General features: G+C 47.4%; 1 protein-coding gene across 3 annotated transcripts in view; it reads left to right on the forward strand.

The window, feature by feature from the left end:
* ascc3 (activating signal cointegrator 1 complex subunit 3) overlaps window positions 1-22096 on the forward strand; it is a 97412-nt gene that overhangs the window by 44336 nt on the left and 30980 nt on the right. For all 3 annotated transcript variants that reach the window (XM_030370039.1, XM_030370040.1, XM_030370041.1), the window contains exons 12-20: window positions 5027-5203; window positions 5355-5426; window positions 8493-8627; window positions 16326-16517; window positions 16945-17169; window positions 17985-18104; window positions 18781-18945; window positions 19507-19593; window positions 19932-20108. In XM_030370039.1, coding sequence (XP_030225899.1) covers window positions 5027-5203; window positions 5355-5426; window positions 8493-8627; window positions 16326-16517; window positions 16945-17169; window positions 17985-18104; window positions 18781-18945; window positions 19507-19593; window positions 19932-20108 — 1350 coding nt within the window. The remainder of the gene's footprint in view (window positions 1-5026; window positions 5204-5354; window positions 5427-8492; window positions 8628-16325; window positions 16518-16944; window positions 17170-17984; window positions 18105-18780; window positions 18946-19506; window positions 19594-19931; window positions 20109-22096) is intronic.

Below are 22096 nucleotides of genomic sequence, written 5' to 3' on the forward strand. Positions count from 1 at the left end.
GTAATTCCAACAGAATCAATAACCGGGATCCATCAGTAAGAAAACACCAGAAAAAAGGTCTGAACAATGAATCATATTGCCCTCAAGAGAAACCTCCATTTGCTCAGTCCACAAACTGTGAAAAAAACAGGACTCTTTAATCTACACTTAGAAGTGTAGACTTAAACACATAATCCCACCACGTTTTCATAGTAGCAACTTGCTAGAATATAAACTACAACTGCATTGATTGAACAACAACATTCATAATGAAATGGATGATGTGTTGTATATTATAACCACAGTATTATTTGTAATATATTTCTGCTGTTATTATAACAATTATTTTTTTCAGATATATTGTGGCCATATTATCATTATGGTCAATGTCAATCTCATCTATTGTGCAAACCCCAGCGCTGATAAACCTTTACAGTCGCCCTATTATCTCACAATTTATGACCACTTAACTCCTCTCAGTGTGTGTATTCTTGCAGTCTGCAGTTTGCCCATCTCCACTATATTGTGTTGGCAGGGGGCGGGGGGAGAGAGAGAGATAGACTGCGAGAGAGAGAGGCAGAGAGAGCTGAGAGAGAGAGAAAGAGAGATAGACTCCTGGTTAGTGCAGTGTCTCCCCTGCCGTCTGCAAGGCTGATTTCTCCTGATGATGAGTGACAGGTCCCGGCGCAGGAATCCGCCCGGACATTTGGGATATTAAGACTGATTATGCAAATTCAAACAGGCAAAGAGAGACGAGGGGAGACGCGGCTCCGGAGTGTTCCGTGCGTCCTGTTCGGTCCTGACGAGCCTCTGTCAGGTGTCAATCCCACAGAGGAAATTGATAAACGGGTGAGGACAGAGGCGCGGGCGGTGAGAGGAAAAAACAAACCCGCCGGTGCCCGGGAGAGGAAGACGGGTATTTGGGGGAGTTTACTTTAAAAAAAGAAAAGAAAAGATTCTCCCTTTGAAAGAAAACATGGTGGCGGAGTCAAAGCAGTACGACAAGGTGCAAATTACATTTGGACCCCGAGCTTTTACAGGACATGAGGAGAACATTTCCAACGCTAAGAGAGGGATGAGAAAATACAACGAGATAAGGGCAGACCATTTGAGAGTAAAAAAAACGTAACTCAAATCAACTATTATGAAGAAAAACTTTCCAATTCCAGAGGGGGACAGGAAGGGGTGCTGATAGAGTAGATAAAGATGGCCACTGTGGATGCAAGTCGAAGCGACTGTTGGACTTTTCTTTTTTATGTTTTTTGTGTGATGGGGAACTCTCCTCTGAGGTTAACCGCAAGGTAATTGAAAAGCAGCCTCTACATGTGACCTCTGTTTACTCGGTTCACAGCCTATTTATCTGCAGCTTTAACTGCTCTAACTCAAGAAGGGCTGACCGGGCATTTTGTCTGCCTTCTCTCCCAGAAGTGCTTCAACTCTGAAGTGCTCCGCTGCAGAAACACCGGTTCCGAAGAAGCCATTGTTCCAATGGCCCGTCCCCCCCCATCCATCCCACCCACCCAATCTATCTGTGCTCGTTCTTGACCAGCACTATGCTCCCGTGGAGTTCATACTCTGCATTTTAGCCAACTGCATTGTGTCCACCACACGCTGTACAGATGCAAAAGTACACTTCGGCCCCGGCTTAGATAATGTTCCTCAATGCAGCCAAGCAAAAAACGCCTCTGGTTTTCACCAGTTATGAACGATTAGTTGCTTGCTTAAACGTTATCTGAATTGCTCTAATGTTTTATAATCGTCGGATTCACAGAAGCTAGTTCGCCTGCTTCCCCCTTACTTCCATGTATGCGGCCAGTGGGGCTCAGGAGCAGAGCCTTCGATTCTCAGGATTCACTGTACAAGAGTCGGCCTGGTCTCAATGTACACCTTTGGATATGGGAACCCAGACAATGAGCCTATATCCCATAATGTTGATGGATTCCTGGAAGTGTCCAACGTGTGCTATGAGAGAAACCCATGAAAAGTTGATAACTCTGAAATCCGCTGCAATAGAATCTTTAAGTACAAGTATCAAAGATTTATCCTGAAGAATCTGAGAATAACAGCGTTCACAAATCAACGCTATATCCTCCTCTCCAAGCTGCTCTCGGAGACCTGGTTACAAAGCGTATTTTTGCGAAGATGTCTCCTTCTCTAATGTCAACAACATTAATGAATAAGCACTATCTGGATGGCAGCATTGTCCACAACTACTATTCACCCTAGACAGTATAGAATGAAACAAAAGAAGATGTATGAGGAGTCTACAGAAACAGAAATATATATCTACAGAAATATTAAGAAGATGGTTAGGGATATGAGAAAAACCAAAGCTTCTTGTGAGTATGTATTTTCATTTTTGAGCATCTCTAGTGCACTTTGTTCTGTCTCCTGGTTTTACTATAGATGTGTGTATCCATGTTCTGCCTTAATTAAAAAGAAAAAGTGTTCTACATTGCCAGACTATTTAATATGAACCACTGAGCCAGTGATTGATGAGGTTTCGTGATTAATTAATGTTCTGGACCTACAAAACACTTCAGTGGTCTTGCTGCGTTTTGGGCCACGATGTCTCCATATTCCCCACTGTTTGGAGGTGTCTCCTGTGTAAGGCTGTGCATGCAGGACAGGAGGGACAGTTTGGTGCAAAACCAATACATTTGAAAGGAAATCTTTTAGAAGTTTTGAATTATTGACAGGCTCGCCTTGAGCAAGATTGTTGCCTCCGGAAATATAAAATATGAGCTGTCTTATCAATAAAATATCGTGGCAGAAAGGGAAAAACAGGAGCACAAGCACTTCCACACACACACACACACACACACACACACACACACTTCTCTCAACCGTAAGCTGCAGGAAAGAAAAACAAACACGAGACCAAAGCCAGCAGGTGTGAGATTTCGATCAAGGATGAAGAGCGAGGACCAGGTAGGTGGCTGTTGGTAGCTCAGTATTCCGCCCGTCAACCTGGCTGGCCGACAGTTTAGTCTAATACATTTCCTCTCCTTTACCGCTAGTTCATCTAAACTGTTATCCTTGGGCTCCAGAAAGATAGAGTAAGCAATCACTTTTTGTGGGGTCGGAACGAATCGCAGGTATTTCTTCTCTACATACCTTCTATCTATTTCCTGCTCTTTCATTCACCGAGGGCATGGTCCTTGCCACCGATGACTAATGACAACAAAGGGGACTGAGGAAGTGTGTACTGTGGGAGGTTTGTTTTAGCCAAATAGTGATTAGCCAGATGCGGTATCCAAAGAGCTCACTCCTTTTTTTAAATAACTCTGTGGTGGGGTTAAAAGTCCCTTAAAGACCATTTTGTGTCACAGATGGGGTCCCCCGCCTAGATCATCACCACTCCGTCTCGTGTGCGCTCAGCAGTGTCATTCATGGCAGAGCACATTCAGCCGTTCATTCATCTCAGTATGTCTTCCCCATTGTCTGAGATGGACACCGCTTCGCCCCCCTCCCTGCGGTGCTGTTTCCATGACGGACGGCAATAGGAGAGTGGACAATAGAGAGAGCGAGAACTACGAAATATACCGGCATATTCAAACGCATTCAAAACGTTTTGTTCACTTTTAGACATGAGGTACGACGGCGCCATTGACACGGTTTGTCGTGACTAGACCATCTCTCTCTCTCTCTCTCTCTCTCTCTCTCTCTCTCTCTCTCTCTCTCTCTCTCTCTCTCTCTCTCTCTCTCTCTCTCTCTCTCTCTCTCTCTCTCTCTCTCTCTCTCTCTCTCTCTCTCTCTCTCTCTCGCGTGCCCCCCCCCCCCCGATCATTACCTTCAAGTCCCTCCTCATCCACCCAACCTGAGGTCCTGTGCTCTGATGCTCACCCAATTGCCCCTCAATCCAATTACTGGCTCACCTGACAGACTGCGGTAATTGATTGTGCCGAAAGAAATGTATTCGGTGCTCAAGACGAGCCAAGGCCCTTCACATCTTTTGGACACATGAATATGGAAATCCCTGTTCAATTCGATTTATCCCCGCTCTTGACGCAAATGTTACTGATTTGAACCAGTTAGACGTTAAAATGTTTCTCCTGGAAGGGCTTTCTCTGGTAATAAATACTGCCTTTTTTGGACCAAGGTGAGCTATGTAGCAACTGCATGTGGTTGTGTTTTATTCGCTAATATTATTTCCCTTTCGAGGTCAATTCAAGCGTATGGATAGTGTGAAATGTGTACTGCCGGTTTTCAGTGGCGGTCATGTTCCTCCGCAGTGCACAGTGTAGCAGAGGGTGGGCGGCGCTAAGTGAATCTTTGGCCCCGCCTGCAGGGAGGACTAGGGGCCTTATCTTGATAGGAGGGGTTGACAGGTACTGCATCACATTAAAGGCCTTACCAATCTTCTCTGTCACATGAACAGCAGGCGCCACACAGATAGAGCTCACACACAAACTCTCTCTTTCGCACTCACAAACACACACAAACGCACACATAAACACCTTTTTATTTATTTTCGGTCCCTTTGCTTTTTTGGCTTTCCAGTTGTCATTGGATGCACTTTCTTTTAGGTTTTGCAGACACATGAAGACACGGTTGCCTTCAATCCCGTATGTTTTATGAAATGCACATGTACAAGCATTTATATGAACAGTCTGCACATGCTTCTATTTACAGCAGCACATTCCTTCATCTCTAAAGTCATCTTTATTCTTTCCTAATCTGTTTTAAAACTTGGCCCAGAAGTTTCTGGGACCAACTTGGACTTAAATAAGCCGGGATATATACTTGTTTGCCAAACGAACATTAACGTCAAAGTGAGGAGTCTGATGGTGCTAGTGAATGATAGTGACATGTGATTTTGTTGAATGTGAATTTCCTGGTCTGATGGGTTGCTTTGGCGCTCATATGAACAAATGCGAAGCGAGGGTTTTCTTTAGGTATTTTATAATATACATTAGCTATTGTTTGAAAAGCACGAGTGCTGCACGGCCACTGCCGATCCCCATCCCCGGTTTGAGTGGCTCTGGCCGATGTGACTGGAGGTCTGAAACTGTCTGTGTGTGTGTGTGTGTGTGCGTGTCGGCAGGTGGAGTCCACCCAGAGCATGATCAGGATCCTGGGGCTCTCCGCTACACTGCCCAACTACCTGGATGTGGCCTCCTTCCTCCACGTCAACCCCTTCATCGGCCTCTTCTTCTTCGACGGCCGCTTCAGACCGGTGCCCCTCGCCCAATCCTTCATTGGCGTCAAGTCTACCAACAAGGTGAGGCCGCCGTGACTCACTAGTACCATATGATTGTCAAGTCACGCCGATCACGTATCGCAGGCCAATCGGCTGATGTGCAGTAGCCGGAAGCATGGAGATGTTATTTACAATGGTGTTTGACGTGGGTGAGTGTTTCGTCTTTTTCTAGATTCAACAGCTCCATGACATGGAGGAAGTGTGTTACGACAAGGTCTTGGAGCAGATGAGAGGAGGCCATCAGGTAAGCATTACTTGCAAGACATCATCAGTGGATGGTGTAGTGGGCGGGTCCCTGATTCGATCCCCAGTGTTCAAATCACATGATCATCAGATTTAACATGCAATATAACATGTGATTTTAACTCATGTTTGCACACCGCACCTTTCTTCCTTTTGTGTCATTTAGTTGTCTGTCTTTTGAACGTGTCCTCTTGTATGTCTGTCTATAAATGTGAAAAATATTATTTTCATTCCACGCAAGAGAATCATGTATTCATAGTGTGATAAAAAACCGTAGTGCAACTTGGCCACTAATAATAACCATAATCCCTTGCATCGAAAAAAAATATTAAATTCCCCCACTACTCTAACCATCATTCTGAGCTCTGAGTTTATTCAGCCAACCCCACAACACTTCCCTGCCAACACGTGCCTGCACACTGACATACATCATGTATATAATTAGTGGACATGGCATCTACTACACAGACTCCAACACCGACACTCAGGATCCTCCCAGCGCCGCACTTCACTGTTTACCCCTTATTTCATCTTCTTCATGCCACGTAGAATTGGCAAAAAAACGTATTTTAGTGTTTTTTAAAGCTGTAACAGTACAGAACAAAACCGTTCTATGAAGAGGCGTTTTCATACCTTTAAGAGACTTTAGTCAACTTTATATTTATTCTTTTTGCGTGACTACTACCTTCTACACTATCTTGGAAAAACACTCTTGCCAACTCCTTTGGGGTTAACTTGGGACACCTGCTTCCTAAACTCCTGAATCCAACGCCTTATCACGTCCAACACATCTCCTCCTCCTCTTCCTCTCCCCTCTTCTATCGTTCCTCCCCTCCACTTCCTGCATCCACTCCAGCGGCTCCCAGGTACCTATGGGAGACATCAGAGCTGTGGATTCAGCCCGTTCCCATTTAGCTCCCATCTGCTCAATGTGTTCCAGCTCCCCACTGAGCATGCTTATCTCGTCTGCACCATTTTGCTGCAAGGATGTTGACACACTCTCACACACACACACACACACACACACACACTCACACACATTCACACACACACACATAAACAGCGTTGTAGACATGCTATCTTTCCACTTTCCTCACAAATTCCTATACGTTAACTGGAAACACAGGCCTTTCTCTGGCTGGCGAGAGCTGTCTGTGGCCACGTGTCATCCCGAGTCTACTCCCATGCCAGCGAATCCTCCACCACCATCGGTCTGTTGTAAACTAAACGTGGATCTATTCTGGATTCATGGTTGTTTGGTTGTTAGGGCCTGAAAACCCATCTGGGAAGTATCTTCTCTGACTTGATATTAAATTGTCAACAGTAGATGTGACATATATGAATTTCATCTAGGAAGAGGTGATGGATACAATTTTCTTTATTACATTTTTTTTTCCACTACCTCCGTATTCCCCCCGCCACCCCCATCCTTTGCCTCCCCCCCCCCCCCCCCCCTCCCCTTTGTCCCCCCTGCTGGGGAAGCAGACCGGCAGACAGAACTTTAATAAGCTGAGAAGCCCGCAGGTAACCAGCGATGCTACTTTCACACAGCGCAGCGATGCTGATAAAACACCTTCAGTAAATAACATTTTCCGCGGCGGTCTCTCTCCAGGTGCCATACGTGCGAGGCCTGGCTTCGGGCTCACAGCCACCCCCTGGTTTGGCATAGCATGCCTAATCGCGTGTGAACAAGGCTGAAAAATGAACCACAGCGGTATTCGGTCATAGCCAGCCGGAGCAGGACAGACTTCTGCTATTTCTTTAATTTCTTCTTAGCATGCAAAAGCAGTAAGATCCGGTGGCCTTTCGTCAATCCATCCAGTCTTGAAAAGGCCACGGTATTTATGCAAACGGATGGTCATTTACTAAGCCTGGCAGGCAACCCTTTAGTTTCATAATCGTCAAGCTGTGACATGGTGTAGGTATGATGACAACGGTGGAATACCTTGGCTTAAGCCATGGTGGAATCTTTACTGGTTGTGGGTGTTTAACAGGATTAGGATTAGTGCAGGCGAGGGCAGATGGGTAATTTATGTAAATGTCATTCATTCTCTTCATCGCTATCATTGAAAGGATACCATTCCGAGCCATGGTCTATCTGAGACAGTTGTCCCTACCCTTTGGACCTCAGGTGAACCACTAAAATGTCATCAAAACCAGTGCCAGCGCCCCTGTTCTGAACCACGATCCAGATTGTAAAACGTCTGATTTGCATAGGGGTGTGGCTAATATATGTGCTGCTTTCATTGCTGGCACGGATGATCATTTACATCATCTACGAGTATGAGGATGAAGAAGGTTTCCCTACAATAACTAGAAATCCATGTGGTTGATGTAACTAAATTGACACCATTATGGATGAGTGTAATAATCTTCCAGGGAAAAAATAGGACATTTTGCAGAGAAAATGCAACTAGAAGGACAAAAGGTTGGTGTATTTTATGAGCCCCTGGCAGCTAAAGATCATAATTCTCTGATTACATCAGCTCCTCCATCGTCCTTTTCACAAGGTGGTGTCCATTTCAAGATTTGTACAAATGTAAGGTACATATTTTGGAATAAGGATATATTTATGGATGCCAGTAAAATATGTGCGAATAGTCTTCTACAAATATGTGGTCAGGATACAATTCCATTCTTCTATATTATCTATTGAAGCTGCCGTGCACAGCGTGCCTGCAGCTTAAAGCTAACTAAAAGGGAAAGTCCTGTCCTGCTTCTCCTAAAGCTCCCTTCCTACTATAGCTGCATGCCAACTTCAAGGTAATATAAATTGCTATACCTCTGAGGCGCGCCACAGCGGGAACAAAAATATACATGGCTTACTTTGTTCCGCATCTTCCCGCACAGAGGCTCAAGCCTGACATCACGCGTCCCCGCGGAAGGTTCACACAGTCCAAAACTTTAATTTCCCTGGAAAGGATATTTCAGTATTGTCTCTCCTCGATTCCTTTTTCCATTTTTTGGTTTACACGGTCATCAACCCAAGACCCTGTTCCTGTTTCTCTTTCCCTAAGCTCGTCCCGAGGCTCAGTTAACAGATGTGCTGCTGCGCCGTGTGTCTCAGGTGATGGTGTTTGTCCACGCCCGTAACGCCACGGTGAGGACGGGCATGGCGCTGATCGAGATGGCCAAGAACCGCGGGGAGGCCTCATTCTTCCAGCCGGACCACGGCGCCGACTATGGCCAGTGTGACAAACAGGTAGGCGCACGCACGCACACACATACACGTACACTCGCAAAACATCACCACTGTACAAATCTACATCATGTGACATGTTTGAACGATGCTTTTACATTTCAGCATCGCCTTACTTAGATTTTTTAAGCAGGGTCTGTGATGCCGCTATTGATGCCAAACCAAGCGCCAGTCTGCAACAAAGACCAGCCCAGAACATTGTGCTATATGTCAGTATAAGACTTGTTTTCACATCAAACAGCATTGTGTACACATCTAAAATTACTCATCGCTAGAGAAAGAACAGAGAAAATAACTAGGCCTGTGGATAATTTGGCCTCAAACATGAGGCTTGCTTGTGATTTCCTGTACATCTCATACAGTATCTCTCGCTCTCATCTCTCTCTCTCTCTCTCTCTCTCTCTCTCTCTCTCTCTCTCTCTCTCTCTCTCTCTCTCTCTCTCTCTCTCTCTCTCTCTCTGCCCTCCCCCTCTCTGCTCAATTTAACTTTGAAATGCTCCTTTTGTACCCAGCCCAATTTCTGTTGTTTCTGGGCCTTTATTTATGATATTCAAAAACCGAGGAAAATTGAACCGAAGGTAAAAGCTAAGTGAAATTGAGGTCAGGAACCTCTTCAGAGTTGGTCCGAGCCACCGGGAGCCGTAAACAAAAGTAGAAAAAAAAGCAGACATGCAAGACTCAAGAGATGGGTCCATCTCTGTGGAAATTAACCTTACCGCCAGCCGGTGGAGCCTCCTTGACCCCTGCCAGGGCGGTTAATTAGCACATTACGGCGCATCCGTGTTCTGCATCGGAAGCCCGCTTCACATTCATTCACACCCTGCCACAACCCCCCGACCCCCACGCGTCTCTCAGGTGTCTCGAGCACAAATGGCCGGCACGCACACCTCAACACCTGATCTGGAGCCGGCCGTCAGAGCGCGACAGATGACTACTAAGACCCTTTTCACAACACTTAGGCCAATGGAGGTTCATGCAAAGTGAAGGGTGCTTTTTCCTTATTTTCCTCGGCTCCATGCACGGCTCGACGGCTGACACCAAGACACCTACGGAGCGAACGTACAAGACACAATCAGAGAGAGTGGGGGGAAAAACGTGTTTATTCCGGCTGCCCGGGTGTGGCGCCTGCGCATCTGGGCGCCCTAGTGCCAACGCGCCCCCACACGCAGCGGCAGCCTCGACCCGACGTGCGCTCCGGCGTGCACGTGTGTAATTAATGGTCTCCGCGCCGCGTGAGTACACAGAGGTGGAAAGTGGGGCCCAGTCAAGGTTTCAACTCCCCTATTTAAATCCCCTCCTCCGACGCGAGGCGCGGTGATAAATTTAGTAACCTTTTCCCTCGGCTCCCCGGGGCCTGAGCCAAGATTGATGTGTCTCTAATCTCTTCTCTATTTAAATGGGATATGTATACAAATCAGATCACTTTTCATGCCTTCTAAAACTGGAAATAGAGCCTAGAGAGATTATGGGGGTGTCGGGGAGGGAGGGAGGAGGGATGTGAGGGGGGGGGGGGGGGTGGCACTAAAAATGGTTTGTTGTTGCCTGGTTAGTCTTTGAAACAGGATTTCATTTCATCGCAGCCTATTTTTTCTTACACCGAAAGCGGGGATTGTGTATGTTGCCACACTTTTCAAACACGCGCGCGTGTGTAGATGTGTGGGAGGGCGGATGTTTGCTGATTGATTTGTGATTGCTGTATCGGCACTTAGCCGTGCAACCAAATAATAACATTAAGTGGTGTCCCAAAGTAGTGGTAGCTTCCATTAGTTCCTGAGAGTCCAACCTGCCACTACTGATAGGAGGGGGGGGGAATTGGGGGGCGGTTGCACCGGTTGGATCCCACTCTATGCCCACACAGATAATGCACGGCTTATTTGTGCACTGGAAATTGCCCCTACATTAATATTTAAAGGTGTTTTTTTTGTTTTTTATCTCAGATATGCATATGCAGTTAAATGAAGCACCTCTGGGTCACTCCTATAATTTAACATTTCTTTATCCTGTGTCAAAAGTCAGAAGTGATTCTGCTGTATTTTTCTATGCTAATGTTCATTACTTTAGGCTTTATGTATACTTAAGGCTGTCGATCACGCTGAGATATCGTAAGGCGCCCTCTTTAATAAGAGGGTGCATCGTGTTAATATTCACATGGAGTACTCGATCTTCTCCTTCAGATAGAAATATGGCAGAAGCTTCTCAAATTTATCTCGGTAATCCTCAGTTATGGGTTTGTATGTATCTGTTGGATTAGATGCATTTAATTGTAGTGGTGTGCTACAATTTAGTCTATTTTATGTTCAGAAAAAACGATGTGTAAACAGACAGACAGTCAAGAAAGATGCAATATGCAAGAAAGACAAAGCAACGACTGCCTGTCTGCTACAGTGGCCTCCAAACCCTTCAGGAAATATGGAAATTGTTGTTATTTGTCATAGTTTTGACGGTACATTTTTGCAAGGGTTTCTCCACACACCCAGATGTGTGCCTTGGATCTATCCTCACAGATAGCATAGACAGACATACAAATCCCTTTATAGCTTAACTGAACCCCAATCACATATTCGTAAACCCTCAGTGGAACAAACCATCGTGTCACGCTGTGTGTCGGCAGCGAGGAGAACCTCTGCCCGTGGCGTGCCCCTCAAACGAGTGTCTCACGCCCTGCTACCATCCTGGCCCACCCCTACGTTCCCCTGTCCTTTCTGCACTTCACATCCCCTGCCAAGCTCCCTTCCAGGCCCTCTCTCTCTCTTTTTCTTTTCCTTTATTTTTCTCCCAGCCAGCCGTCAGATGAAAGCAAGGCTTGACTTGTCATCGCTTGTTTCAGGGAGAGACAGACAGAGCTCTAGCGTAGAGGCAAAGAGACACCTTGTGGTCCCTCAGGTGTATTGCACAAAGCATGTTAAGTCCCAGCGGGAGCTGTGAACCGCAACTGTAACGTTACTCAGTAAGGCAGGCAAAGTATTATTTTGAATCTGTATATTGTATGGGTAAACACTGAACCGCGCTTCGTTCATTTAAAGATGTGTGTGTGTGCGTGGAAGCAAGGGCTGAGGTTAGCGTCGGAGGGGGGGTATCATCGAGCCTGTGATGGAGGTGTTTAGGCGGAGAGAGGGTGCAGCTTGGAAACGTAGCAGGAGGGGCCGGCGTCCAGAAGGTTACAGATGCGCCGCTTTGCCTGCCCGCACCGGGGCGATCACGCGGCCCCCCCCCCCCCCCTTCACACTCGACGCGTCCCCAGCTGCGCGCTCCCCTTTGATGGGCACGTTTTTCTCCTCCCCCCCCCCGGCCCCAGACGAGACGTCTCCGGGGAGAGCCGTGCGTCGGGCACCTCCAGGGACTCCGCTCATTAAGGCCCCTGTTTGCTTTCGTTTGCCGGCTATTTTTACACGGCTACTCCTGTTATTGTGTCAGACCCGTGACAGTCTGTCACAATAGCCACGCTAATACCCGTCACTTGCAGACTGATCAACAACGCGGAGCTGAAGCCTGAAGGTGGCAGGGAAAGTGGGCCCCCCCGAGTAGGATAAAAAGAACACAAACCTCACGCACACGAACACACACACACACACACACACACACACACACACACACACACAACACAAACTACGAGAATCAAAGCCTAAAATAGATCACATATAGTCCGTCCCGGATGCGTAGATGTAGGATGCTAAACCCGCATACTGACTCGGGTTGCTTGCTATATATATTGACTGTAATCTGCAGTGCCGTAGCCCGGGGGATCGGCCGGTGTTCTCATGGTAATGCAAGCCCAAGTCCATTTTCCTTTTTTAATTGCCTCATCATCAGCATTAAAACAGCTGACTGGAGGCTCGACGCGTTCCGCTGCGCCACCCATCGCAGAGAGCCGTGCTTACAACAAAATAAAACGCCACCGTGTGCGGACTTCCTCTTGTCTTCTCCGGTCTGCAGGACGGTAGACCACAGTGCACGCACACAATATTAAAACACACGTACACTCATTCCGGTGCACTTATACTACCCTTAACCCCCCCTCATCACCACACTCACACATAAAGCCGATGAAAGAAAAACAAACGTCACACTTCAAATTGAGCCAGGCAGAAATGTGTCGACGGATGCAGAGTATGTGAGGGTATTTATTATAAGAGCGATATGGAGAGAGAGCCACAGAGGAAGTGAGAGGCATAGAGAGAGAGACGGAGCAGTGGAGTAGAAAGAGAGAGAGAGAGAGAGAGAGAGAGAGTTGGAGAAGTGGAATACACAGATAGACGTATAGAAACAGGGAGAGAGATGGAGCACGGGGGGGAGAGAGAGGGAGAGAGAGATATGCAGTGGAGGACAGAGAGAAAGAGAGCGATGGAGAAATAGATGGAGCAGTGGAGCACAGAGAGGGAGAGAGAGAGAGACATGGAGAAGTTGATTCACATATAGATGGAGACATATAGAAACAGAGAGCGAGAGAGATGGAGCAGAGAGAGAGCAGTGGAGGACAGAGAGCCAAAGAGAGAGATGGAGAGCAGTGGAGTGTGTATCTGCGGGTAGCAGCATCTCGTCCGCCCACTCGCTCGCATCGCGTCCAGTGTTTAAAAGCCTGTCAAAGCGAAGGGCAAACATTATGACCGTCCAGGGTCCACAGAATGAAATCAACAATTAGACACACTGGCTCCATTTGGCTAAGTAAATGATCGCTTGATCGTCACGGTGGGGGACATGAAACGGGGAGCCAGTTATCCGCCACTCAGCGTCACGTGGCCCCCAGTGTCATCTCTTATCTCTGTGGTGGAGCTGTGCGCTTTGAAACACCCAGACATCGGCTGTACTTGTGAAGCCACCGCTCCTCAACGCATCGTTGGAACTTTAGTAGGGGGGTGAGGGGGTAAAATTAGGAAAGGCTTTATCCGTTTGTCAAAGAGACAGCATGGATATTTTGAAATACAGAGACGTTTTTGGCATTTTAGGGTTAGAGAAGATTGTGTCGTGAATGTTATGGGGCATCACGTGTGTGTGTGTGGGTGTGTGTGTGTGTGTGTGTGTGTGTGTGTGTGTGTGTGTGTGTGTGTGTGTGTGTGTGTGTGTGTGTGTGTGTGTGTGTGTGTGTGTGTGTGTGTGTGTGTGACTGCATGTGTATGACTATGTATGCAACAGGAGAGACTCTGACACGCTTTTGGGCAAAACAGGTTCTGCATTGATCCGTGATCGTGATCGATAGATGGTTCTGCTGGATTGATGGACGGAGGGATGGAAGGTTCCATGCCCTCCTCCAGACGCCCTCCCAGGCTGAGGGGGGGCGTCTGGAGGTGGCCGGGCCCTAATGAGTCCTGATCAGGAGCTTAGGGCCCTGCCACCTCCAATAAGTGGACCACAGTGCTCCCATCAGCGGACCACACTGCTCCCATCAGCCCCGCCTCGCCTCGCGTTAGAGGCCCGGCAGCGAGGCCGTAACACGCTGTGACACCTCAAAGCAGGAGGCTGCCCCCCGCGCATTCTAAACAGCCTGCACACACACACACACGCACGCATGTCGTAACACACACACACACACAAACACACACACAATACACAGCACATGCAACCATATATAAACACAAACACACACGTGCATGCAGTAACACACGCACACACACACACACACACACGCAATACTCAGGACATACAAGCACACACACACACACATGCAGTAACACGTACATAGGCAATATACAGCACACGCTAGCATATATATACTGTACACACACACACACACACACACACACACACACACACAGACGCGCTCGCGCACACACACACACACACACACACACACACACACACACACACACACACACACACACACACACACACACACACAGAATCTCCGCCCAGCCTTTGTCTAGGATGTAGATAACAGGAATGCTCCTAATATTCAGTCTCGATGTGCACGTTGGTTAGTCCGAATGGCAAAGTTGCAGTACATTGCGTATCATATTCTTTTGCTTGTCAATGTTTTCGGTCTACATAGGATAAGGTTTTTCTTTAAAGGTCAAGGCACTAATTGATAAAACTCTCAGGAGGTGAGGTTATGCAATGACGGAGATTGAAGGGCGTTGTCCCCTCTCAAAGTTGCTCAGGATTTGAATAATTTATGGCTTTATCGTGTCATAGTCATTACTGAAGCGTGTTTCATGGAATAAATGATACATGAAGGATAAAGGACCGGGCATAAAGGATAAATGAGGTGGCCTTGGATGTCATGGAAGAGAAAGAGAGACACTGAGGATCATTTTCATTTCATACATTTTTTAGCAGAGAACAGGTGAAGGCACACATTCTTTATGTCCTCTGGATGGGTTTTGTTAAAATCTTGACATTGCACTTCCAGTCAATCACAGAAATGTAATCATTGCTTGCTAATGCACTGCAAATGATGATGATGATGATGATGATGATGATGATGATGACGTTTAGCCATTGGTACGGATGCTGATATGTACTTTATCACCATGCTGTATAATAATGATCTTATATTAGTGTTGCTTTTATGCACAGTAATGTACAAATCACAACGAACCAACATATACCAAAAAGTTGTTAAATTATATAAATCGAATTATATAAACAAGTGTTTTCTTTGATGAAAGACGTGCAGCAGTAAAACCCAATCAGAATTTATTTAGATACCAATGTTTGTAGTGTACTTAGTGTTCGACCACTATGGTTGATAGCGATAATTAATGTGCCTATGACGTCAACCTAAATACTTAATTTGTTGTTGAGGCTGCATGTAGGCACGTGATGTGGTTTAGCCCAATAAGTTTCCCACGTCTTATGCTATTCTTTTCCGACCAAATGTGAACCCTGTTTCAAATAAACAGGTCCCGCAAACTCCCTTACACTTAAGTTTGAAGATCCCCACTACTCGAGGGGGAGATACGCTCGCCTTCTGAATAGTACACACACACACACACACACACACACACACACACACACACACACACACACACACACACACACACACACACACACACACACACACACACACACATACATTCACACACACACACCTTGATGTAATGGGCTTTCCATCATCATTTCAGAGGCCTGGTGGACTCTGACCTCCATTTAGACACCCAGAAACAGAGAGATAAAGCTCTGTGATGAAGGAACCTTCATGCTTAAGACAGGCCATGACCTCTCTCCCAGCCCACAACGCATTGCAATCCTTGCACCTTGCCTGGTACATCTGTGCGTGCATGTGTGTGTGTTTTGTGTGTCTGTGTTTGTGTGTGTGTCGGCATTCCTATTGGTGTGCACGCTGGTCTCTGTTTTTCTTTAAATCTCTATCACAGAGAGTGAGGAAGGGAAAGCCCTCCAAGACTGTCACAACGTGTTAACCAAATACCCTGGCGAAAAGACCTTTAAAAAAAAAAATAAAAAGAAGAAAAGCTACACCTGGAGCTGTACTCCAGAAAGTCAAAGTAGCACGGTGCGTAACTTTACCTAAACGAGACCCTCTTCTGACAGATGCATCTTCATTCCACTTGAGCCAGAAAAGGGCACCCCCGGTTGCGCTCTCGTGTTTTCCTCCCCAGACGATCACTCACTGCTCTACCGGTATAGGTCAGGTCCACTGTATTTGTGCAGCCCCTAATCACCGTTGCAGCCGCACAGGGCTTAACTCAAAATATGGCCCATATGTTATTTATTTATTATGACGCCCTCTTGTCCCTGTGCCGCCAGATCCAGAGATCCAGGAACAAGGAGATGCGGGAGATGTTCCCGTCCGGGTTTGGGATCCACCACGCGGGCATGCTGCGCACGGACCGCAGCTTGATGGAGAGCATGTTCTCCAGGGGCTACCTGAAGGTGCTGGTGTGCACGGCCACGCTGGCCTGGGGCGTCAACCTGCCGGCGCACGCCGTCATCATCAAGGTGGGAGGAGAGTCTATGCCTCCAGGCTATCCGCTCTAGTCGGTTTGATGACCGACTCTATTTGTGTGCGTTTGCGTGTTTGTGTGCATGTTTGCATGCATTTCACCTGTCTGTGTGTGCGTCTGTGTGGGTTTGTGTGCATTTGTTTGCGGTTCTGGGTGGGTTCATGTGTGCGGGCACGTGAGTGTGTGTGTGTGTTTGCGTGTGTTCATGGTTACGGGGACCTCTGTGCACCTGTGTGTGCGTGTGTGTTTTCATATGTGCGGGCATCTGTGTGTGTGTGGTTGTGTGTGTGTGTGTGTGTGTGTGTGTGTGTGCGTGTGCGTGTGCGTGCGCTTGTGTTTTCCAGCCATGGCAAAAGACAAAAACACCATCATCAAGCACTCTTGACCCTGTATCCCCTCCTCTTGTTTCCGTGGTAACGCAGGGCACCCAGATCTACGACGCCAAGCGGGGCATGCAGGTGGACCTGGGCATCCTGGACGTGATGCAGATCTTCGGGCGTGCCGGCCGGCCCCAGTTCGACAAGCACGGCGAAGGAACCATCATCACCACCCACGACAAGCTGAGCCACTACCTCACCCTCCTCACCCAGCAGAACCCCATCGAGAGCCAGTTCCTCAACAACCTGGCCGACAACCTCAATGCAGAGGTCTGTCTGTCTGTCGCCCTGTCTGCCTGTCTCCCTGTCGGGCTCCCTGCCTATCTGTCTGTCCGTCTTTCCCTCCGTCTGCCTAATTGCAGCGGTAGGGGGCTATAACACCACAGGCCGTCCTTTTGAGATGGTCGGGTGCTGTCATTTGTTTCAGTTTCACAAACAGTAGCAAACAATAATGCTGCTGATTTTTTTGTAGCAGTGGTTCTGTGAGTTGGTAACCTAGCAACGCTAGGGGGTCTGGGGACATGCCCCCCCGGAAGAAAGAGATTTTTGGGGGGAAAATGTACGGATTGAGCTTCCAATTATGACATAACAATAAACAGAGTCAAGGTATCTGCTGAGACCCGATCATTGTGCAAATGTGCTTTGAACTTGGCAGAAACTTTTTATGTTATTTTTTTACTTTTTTATTTTTTACCTCTTTTTTAACAAAATGTGCAATAATTTTATTTATTTTGTTGCAGTGGCGCTGACAATCCAGCAGCGGCAGTGCGCCGCTGCTGAATGCATATATGGGAAACACTGATCATACTAAGTCATTGCCTTTATAGCATAACATGCTTTTACATAGAGATTGTGTGTGTGTGCGGGGGACGCGGACGGGGGCACCTGAGCAAATGGATCAAGGATGATAAAGCAGTTTTTATTAATTTGGTTTTGTTAGTCTTTTTCCAGAATTCAATTTGTCTAATGTAGAACAAATTGCCAGTGTAGGGTTAGGTACTGGCACTGCTCTGAACGATCCACTAGGTGGAGCCAGAGGCTTGTCTTGTCCTCTCTGTGACTCCGTCGATCCCTGTTTCTCTCAGGTCTGTCTGGGAACGGTGACCAATGTGGACGAGGCGGTGAAATGGCTGAGCTACTCCTACCTATACGTGCGCATGAGGGCCAACCCACTGGCGTACGGGATCAACCACAAGGCCTTCCAGGTCAGAGGGCAGGCCCACCACAGCAGATTGAAAATGGCGTTCCTCTCCTTTCTGTCTCCTTGTCTGTCCCTCTTTCTGTCTGTCTCTCTCTCTGCCTCTCTGTCAGCCGTCTCTCTCTATCCCTCTATCTGTCCTTCTGTCTGTCTGTCGCTCTCTCTGACTGTCTGTCGTCCATCTTTCTCTATCCGTCTGTCCGTCTGTTCTTTTCCCCTTCACCTGTGCTCCCTAGTCTAGTTTCCTGCTGTCTTTTCTGTTCCACTTTTGAGACTTCATCTGTCAGACACTCTTTCTCTCGGTCTGTCAAAAAACCCTGATTTGGCTCTGTCCCTGCTGCTGCCAGTTTGTCTTGTCTATCCCACTTTGTTTTGAAATGGGAAACAATTCATGCCTATCCCGGCTAACATTTGCCTGTCGATCATCGTCTTCATCATCATCGTCATCATGTCCAGTATGTGAATAGTTCCATGCTAATGCTCTCCAGCTGATCCTCCTTCTCTATCCAACCCTTGCTGTGTGTGTGTGTGTGTGTGTGTGTGTGTGTGTGTGTGTGTGTGTGTGTGTGTGTGTGTGTGTGTGTGTGTGTGTGTGTGTGTGTGTGTGTGTGTGTGTGTGTGTGTGTGTGTGTGTGCTTGCGTGTGTCTGCCTGTGTGTGTGCGTGTGTGTGTGCGTGTCTCAGATGGACCCAGGCCTGCTGATGTACAGAAGGGAGCTGGTGGTGGAGGCGGGCCGGAAGCTGGACAAGGCCCGCATGATCCGCTTTGAGGAGCGCACCGGCTACTTTGGTTCCACTGACCTGGGCCGGACAGCCAGTCACTTCTACATCAGATACAACACCATAGAGGTAGGCTTTTCTCCCAAGTACATCAAATATCCCGATTTGTAAGTAATAATAGAAAAACAGAGGAACAAATAGACAAACATAAACAAATCCCTTATCTGATAATATAAGTAGAATGGCCATCAGCTGAAAGCTTCAAGATTCCTCTTTGGTAGAATGTCTCCGAAACGAAAAAGGGATCAACAAGCTTGCAGTTGTTTATATCTGACCCGGGCTCGTCTCCCCCCAGAAGGTCCGCTATAATATACAAGCACTGCTGGATCAGAGGGTCTGCCATAGTAGGCCTGCTGGATCTGAAGTTACATTTTCCTGACAACCACCAACAAAGGGGCACACTTAGGATGGCACTCCAGTGAATACGAATGGCTGTTACTTTGTGTCGTTCTTTGTAATGTCACAACATTTACGTCGCACTTGGTTACAGATCCTGGGCTGCTGCTGTTGTTTGTGTGAAAATGTGTCTTCTGGGATACATCCTGGATCCGAGTGGAATACTAAATGTAAATCCATGTGTTGTTTCTGCTTCTTCTTCTTCTTCTTCGCTGTGTTCCTTTCTCTGTGAAGACGTTCAATGAGCTGTTCAACTCCCAGAAGACAGAGGGCGACATCTTCAGCATCGTGTCCAAGGCAGAGGAGTTTGAGCAAGTCAAGGTGAGACAGAGAGAGAGAGAGAGGGACAGATCCCCTTCATCATTCTAAGCTCTTTTTGCCTGTTATGTGTGCATAAGCTGCAGCACGGCACACCCGATCGTCTTTGGCCTGATATCCTTTCTGAAACAGCTCTGTCCTTCAGAATAAGTTAATTTGTGTGTTTCCAGTTTTTTTACTTTAGGTTGAGCACCTCTTTTGCAGGATCGACATGGTAGCAACAAACTAACTGTGTGTGTGTGTGTGTGTGTGTGTGTGTGTGTGTGTGTGTGTGTGTGTGTGTGTGTGTGTGTGTGTGTGTGTGTGTGTGTGTGTGTGTGTGTGTGTGTGTTCTCCGAAAGGTCCGTGACGAAGAGATGGAGGAGCTGGAGCAGATGCTGAGCAATTACTGTGAGCTCCCGGCGGCGGGTGGTGTGGAGAACGGCTATGGCAAGATCAACATCCTGCTGCAGACCTACATTGGCCGCGGAGAAGTGGACAGCTTCTCGCTTATCTCAGACCTCTCCTACGTGGCACAGGTCACTGGAATGCACCCCATCACACTCTCTCTCTCTCTCTCTCTCTCTCTCTCTCTCTCTCTCTCTCTCTCTCTCTCTATCTCTCTCTCTCTCTCTCTCTCTCTCTCTCTCTCTCTCTCTCTCTCTCTCTCTCTCTCTCTCTCTCTCTCTCTCTCTCTCTCTCTAACTCTCCCCCTCTCTCTACCTCTACCTCTATTTCTCTCTACCTCTATTCCTATCAATCTCTCGCTCTCTACATTTCTATGTCTCAGTATCGCTCCTTTTACTTTCTCACTTTTTCTCTCTCTGTTTCCGTCTCTCTCTCTCTCTCTCTCTCTCTCTCTCTCTCTCTCTCTCTCTCTCTCTCTCTCTCTCTCTCTCTCTCTCTCCCTTGTTGTCACACACTGGACGCATATCAACACATGCCCCTCTGGACATTCCCATGACCCAAAGACACACTTGCAGCGATTTAAGGCATGCAAATACGCATATCTCTGCCTGGATATGAATTCTATGATGTGTTTGACCCCTGACCTTTTGGAGATACCGCCTGGCTCCAGTGGAGCACTCTTGGAGAAGAGGCCCCTTCTCCGTGCTTCAGCCCAGTTCTTTCTTTTATTATTTGGATTATTCAGTTGGATTCACAGTTGAGTATCTGTCCACCACATCCATTATGTTCAGTTAGAGGTCCCATCCCTGTGTCTCACTGCAATCATCTCCCCTTGGAAAACAACAGAATGCTTGTCTTCTTATTAGCCCTTTGCATTCCACTTCGTGAGTGCATAAGAAGCCATCCCCCGGGAACTGACGCAGTCAATCTGCGAGCGCCACTCACCCCCGCCTCGTCCTCCCCGCGCACATTCAAATGATCCCGTCCAAATGTGGACTCTTAAATGATCCCTGGTACATAATTGTACACAATAGCTAGGTTCTAATCCCCAATCTCCTCTCATTTTCTCATTCTGCTCTTCCTCTCCGCTTCTCGTTCCCTGGTTCCGCAAACACATCGATTCCAGATTTCCAGCGGTAACTGATACCATGTGGACGAATAGTTGGAATGTATCGCGCAGATCTTCTCTCTTTTTGCTTCTAAATATTCAGATGTGCAAGTTCTCGCATGTGATACTGTTCTCAAGTGGTAGTGGAGATGAGGTCACTTCATGCTACATGGCAACGCCATACTAAGAGCTCTTGATGCTATCGCTGTGGAAGCTCAGTAGGTCCAGCAGGTTGTGGAAGGGTCTCTGGTTCGATCCCCACCTTCTGTCCTTGAAAAGTGGTTGTGTGGCAAACAATAAGCTGGTGGTTGCCTGTGTGCTTTTGTGTGTTTTCAATGTTGAATGTGATGCACAAATTTACCAAAAGAGATCCTAGCTCAACTAAGATACAACCGTTACTAATGAAGGTAACAGAAATGACAAGTATTAGTAGACGGACGGGCCCAATCATTTGATTTGTCTGACTTGCAACTCTTCAACCTGACTGCAAAGCACCAGGTCTCAGAAAGGATAAGAACAGTTTATGACCCTAGAGGGCAGCTAAATATTTACAGCGTGGAAGATGCTAGGCCCAAAACAGTGACAGCGGGGGGGTTGAAACCTGAGACTGCTTAGAGACGGGCCGAGTCGTCCACACAGCAGGTCTGAAAGGGCTCCCAGATCCAAACAACTGGAAGCTTTCTAATCCTATCAGTTTACTTTCTCCGACCAACGTCAAATGAATATCAGGCCACGGAGTCACCGCTCTGTGTGTTGTCTTCGACCGCCCCTGAGACACAAGCGCCCCGCTTAAAGCCAGGCTGGACCCCACTTTAACCCCAGGCCTTCAATCGGGGCACATCCCGAGCCCACCCGTCCGTCAACATGGCACACTGAGGCCTCGGATCAGTCGGTCGGTCCCCATTAACACCCGACCAAATCGATCACAAGCCAACCAGACATGGCCAGCCTATCAGGGAGCGGCCCGTCCCGGACACCTGACCCGTCCTTCAAAAAGACGGGGGCAATCAA

This window comes from Gadus morhua, chromosome 11, assembly GCF_902167405.1.
Source record: "Gadus morhua chromosome 11, gadMor3.0, whole genome shotgun sequence".
In the NCBI taxonomy this organism is placed as follows: domain Eukaryota; kingdom Metazoa; phylum Chordata; class Actinopteri; order Gadiformes; family Gadidae; genus Gadus; species Gadus morhua.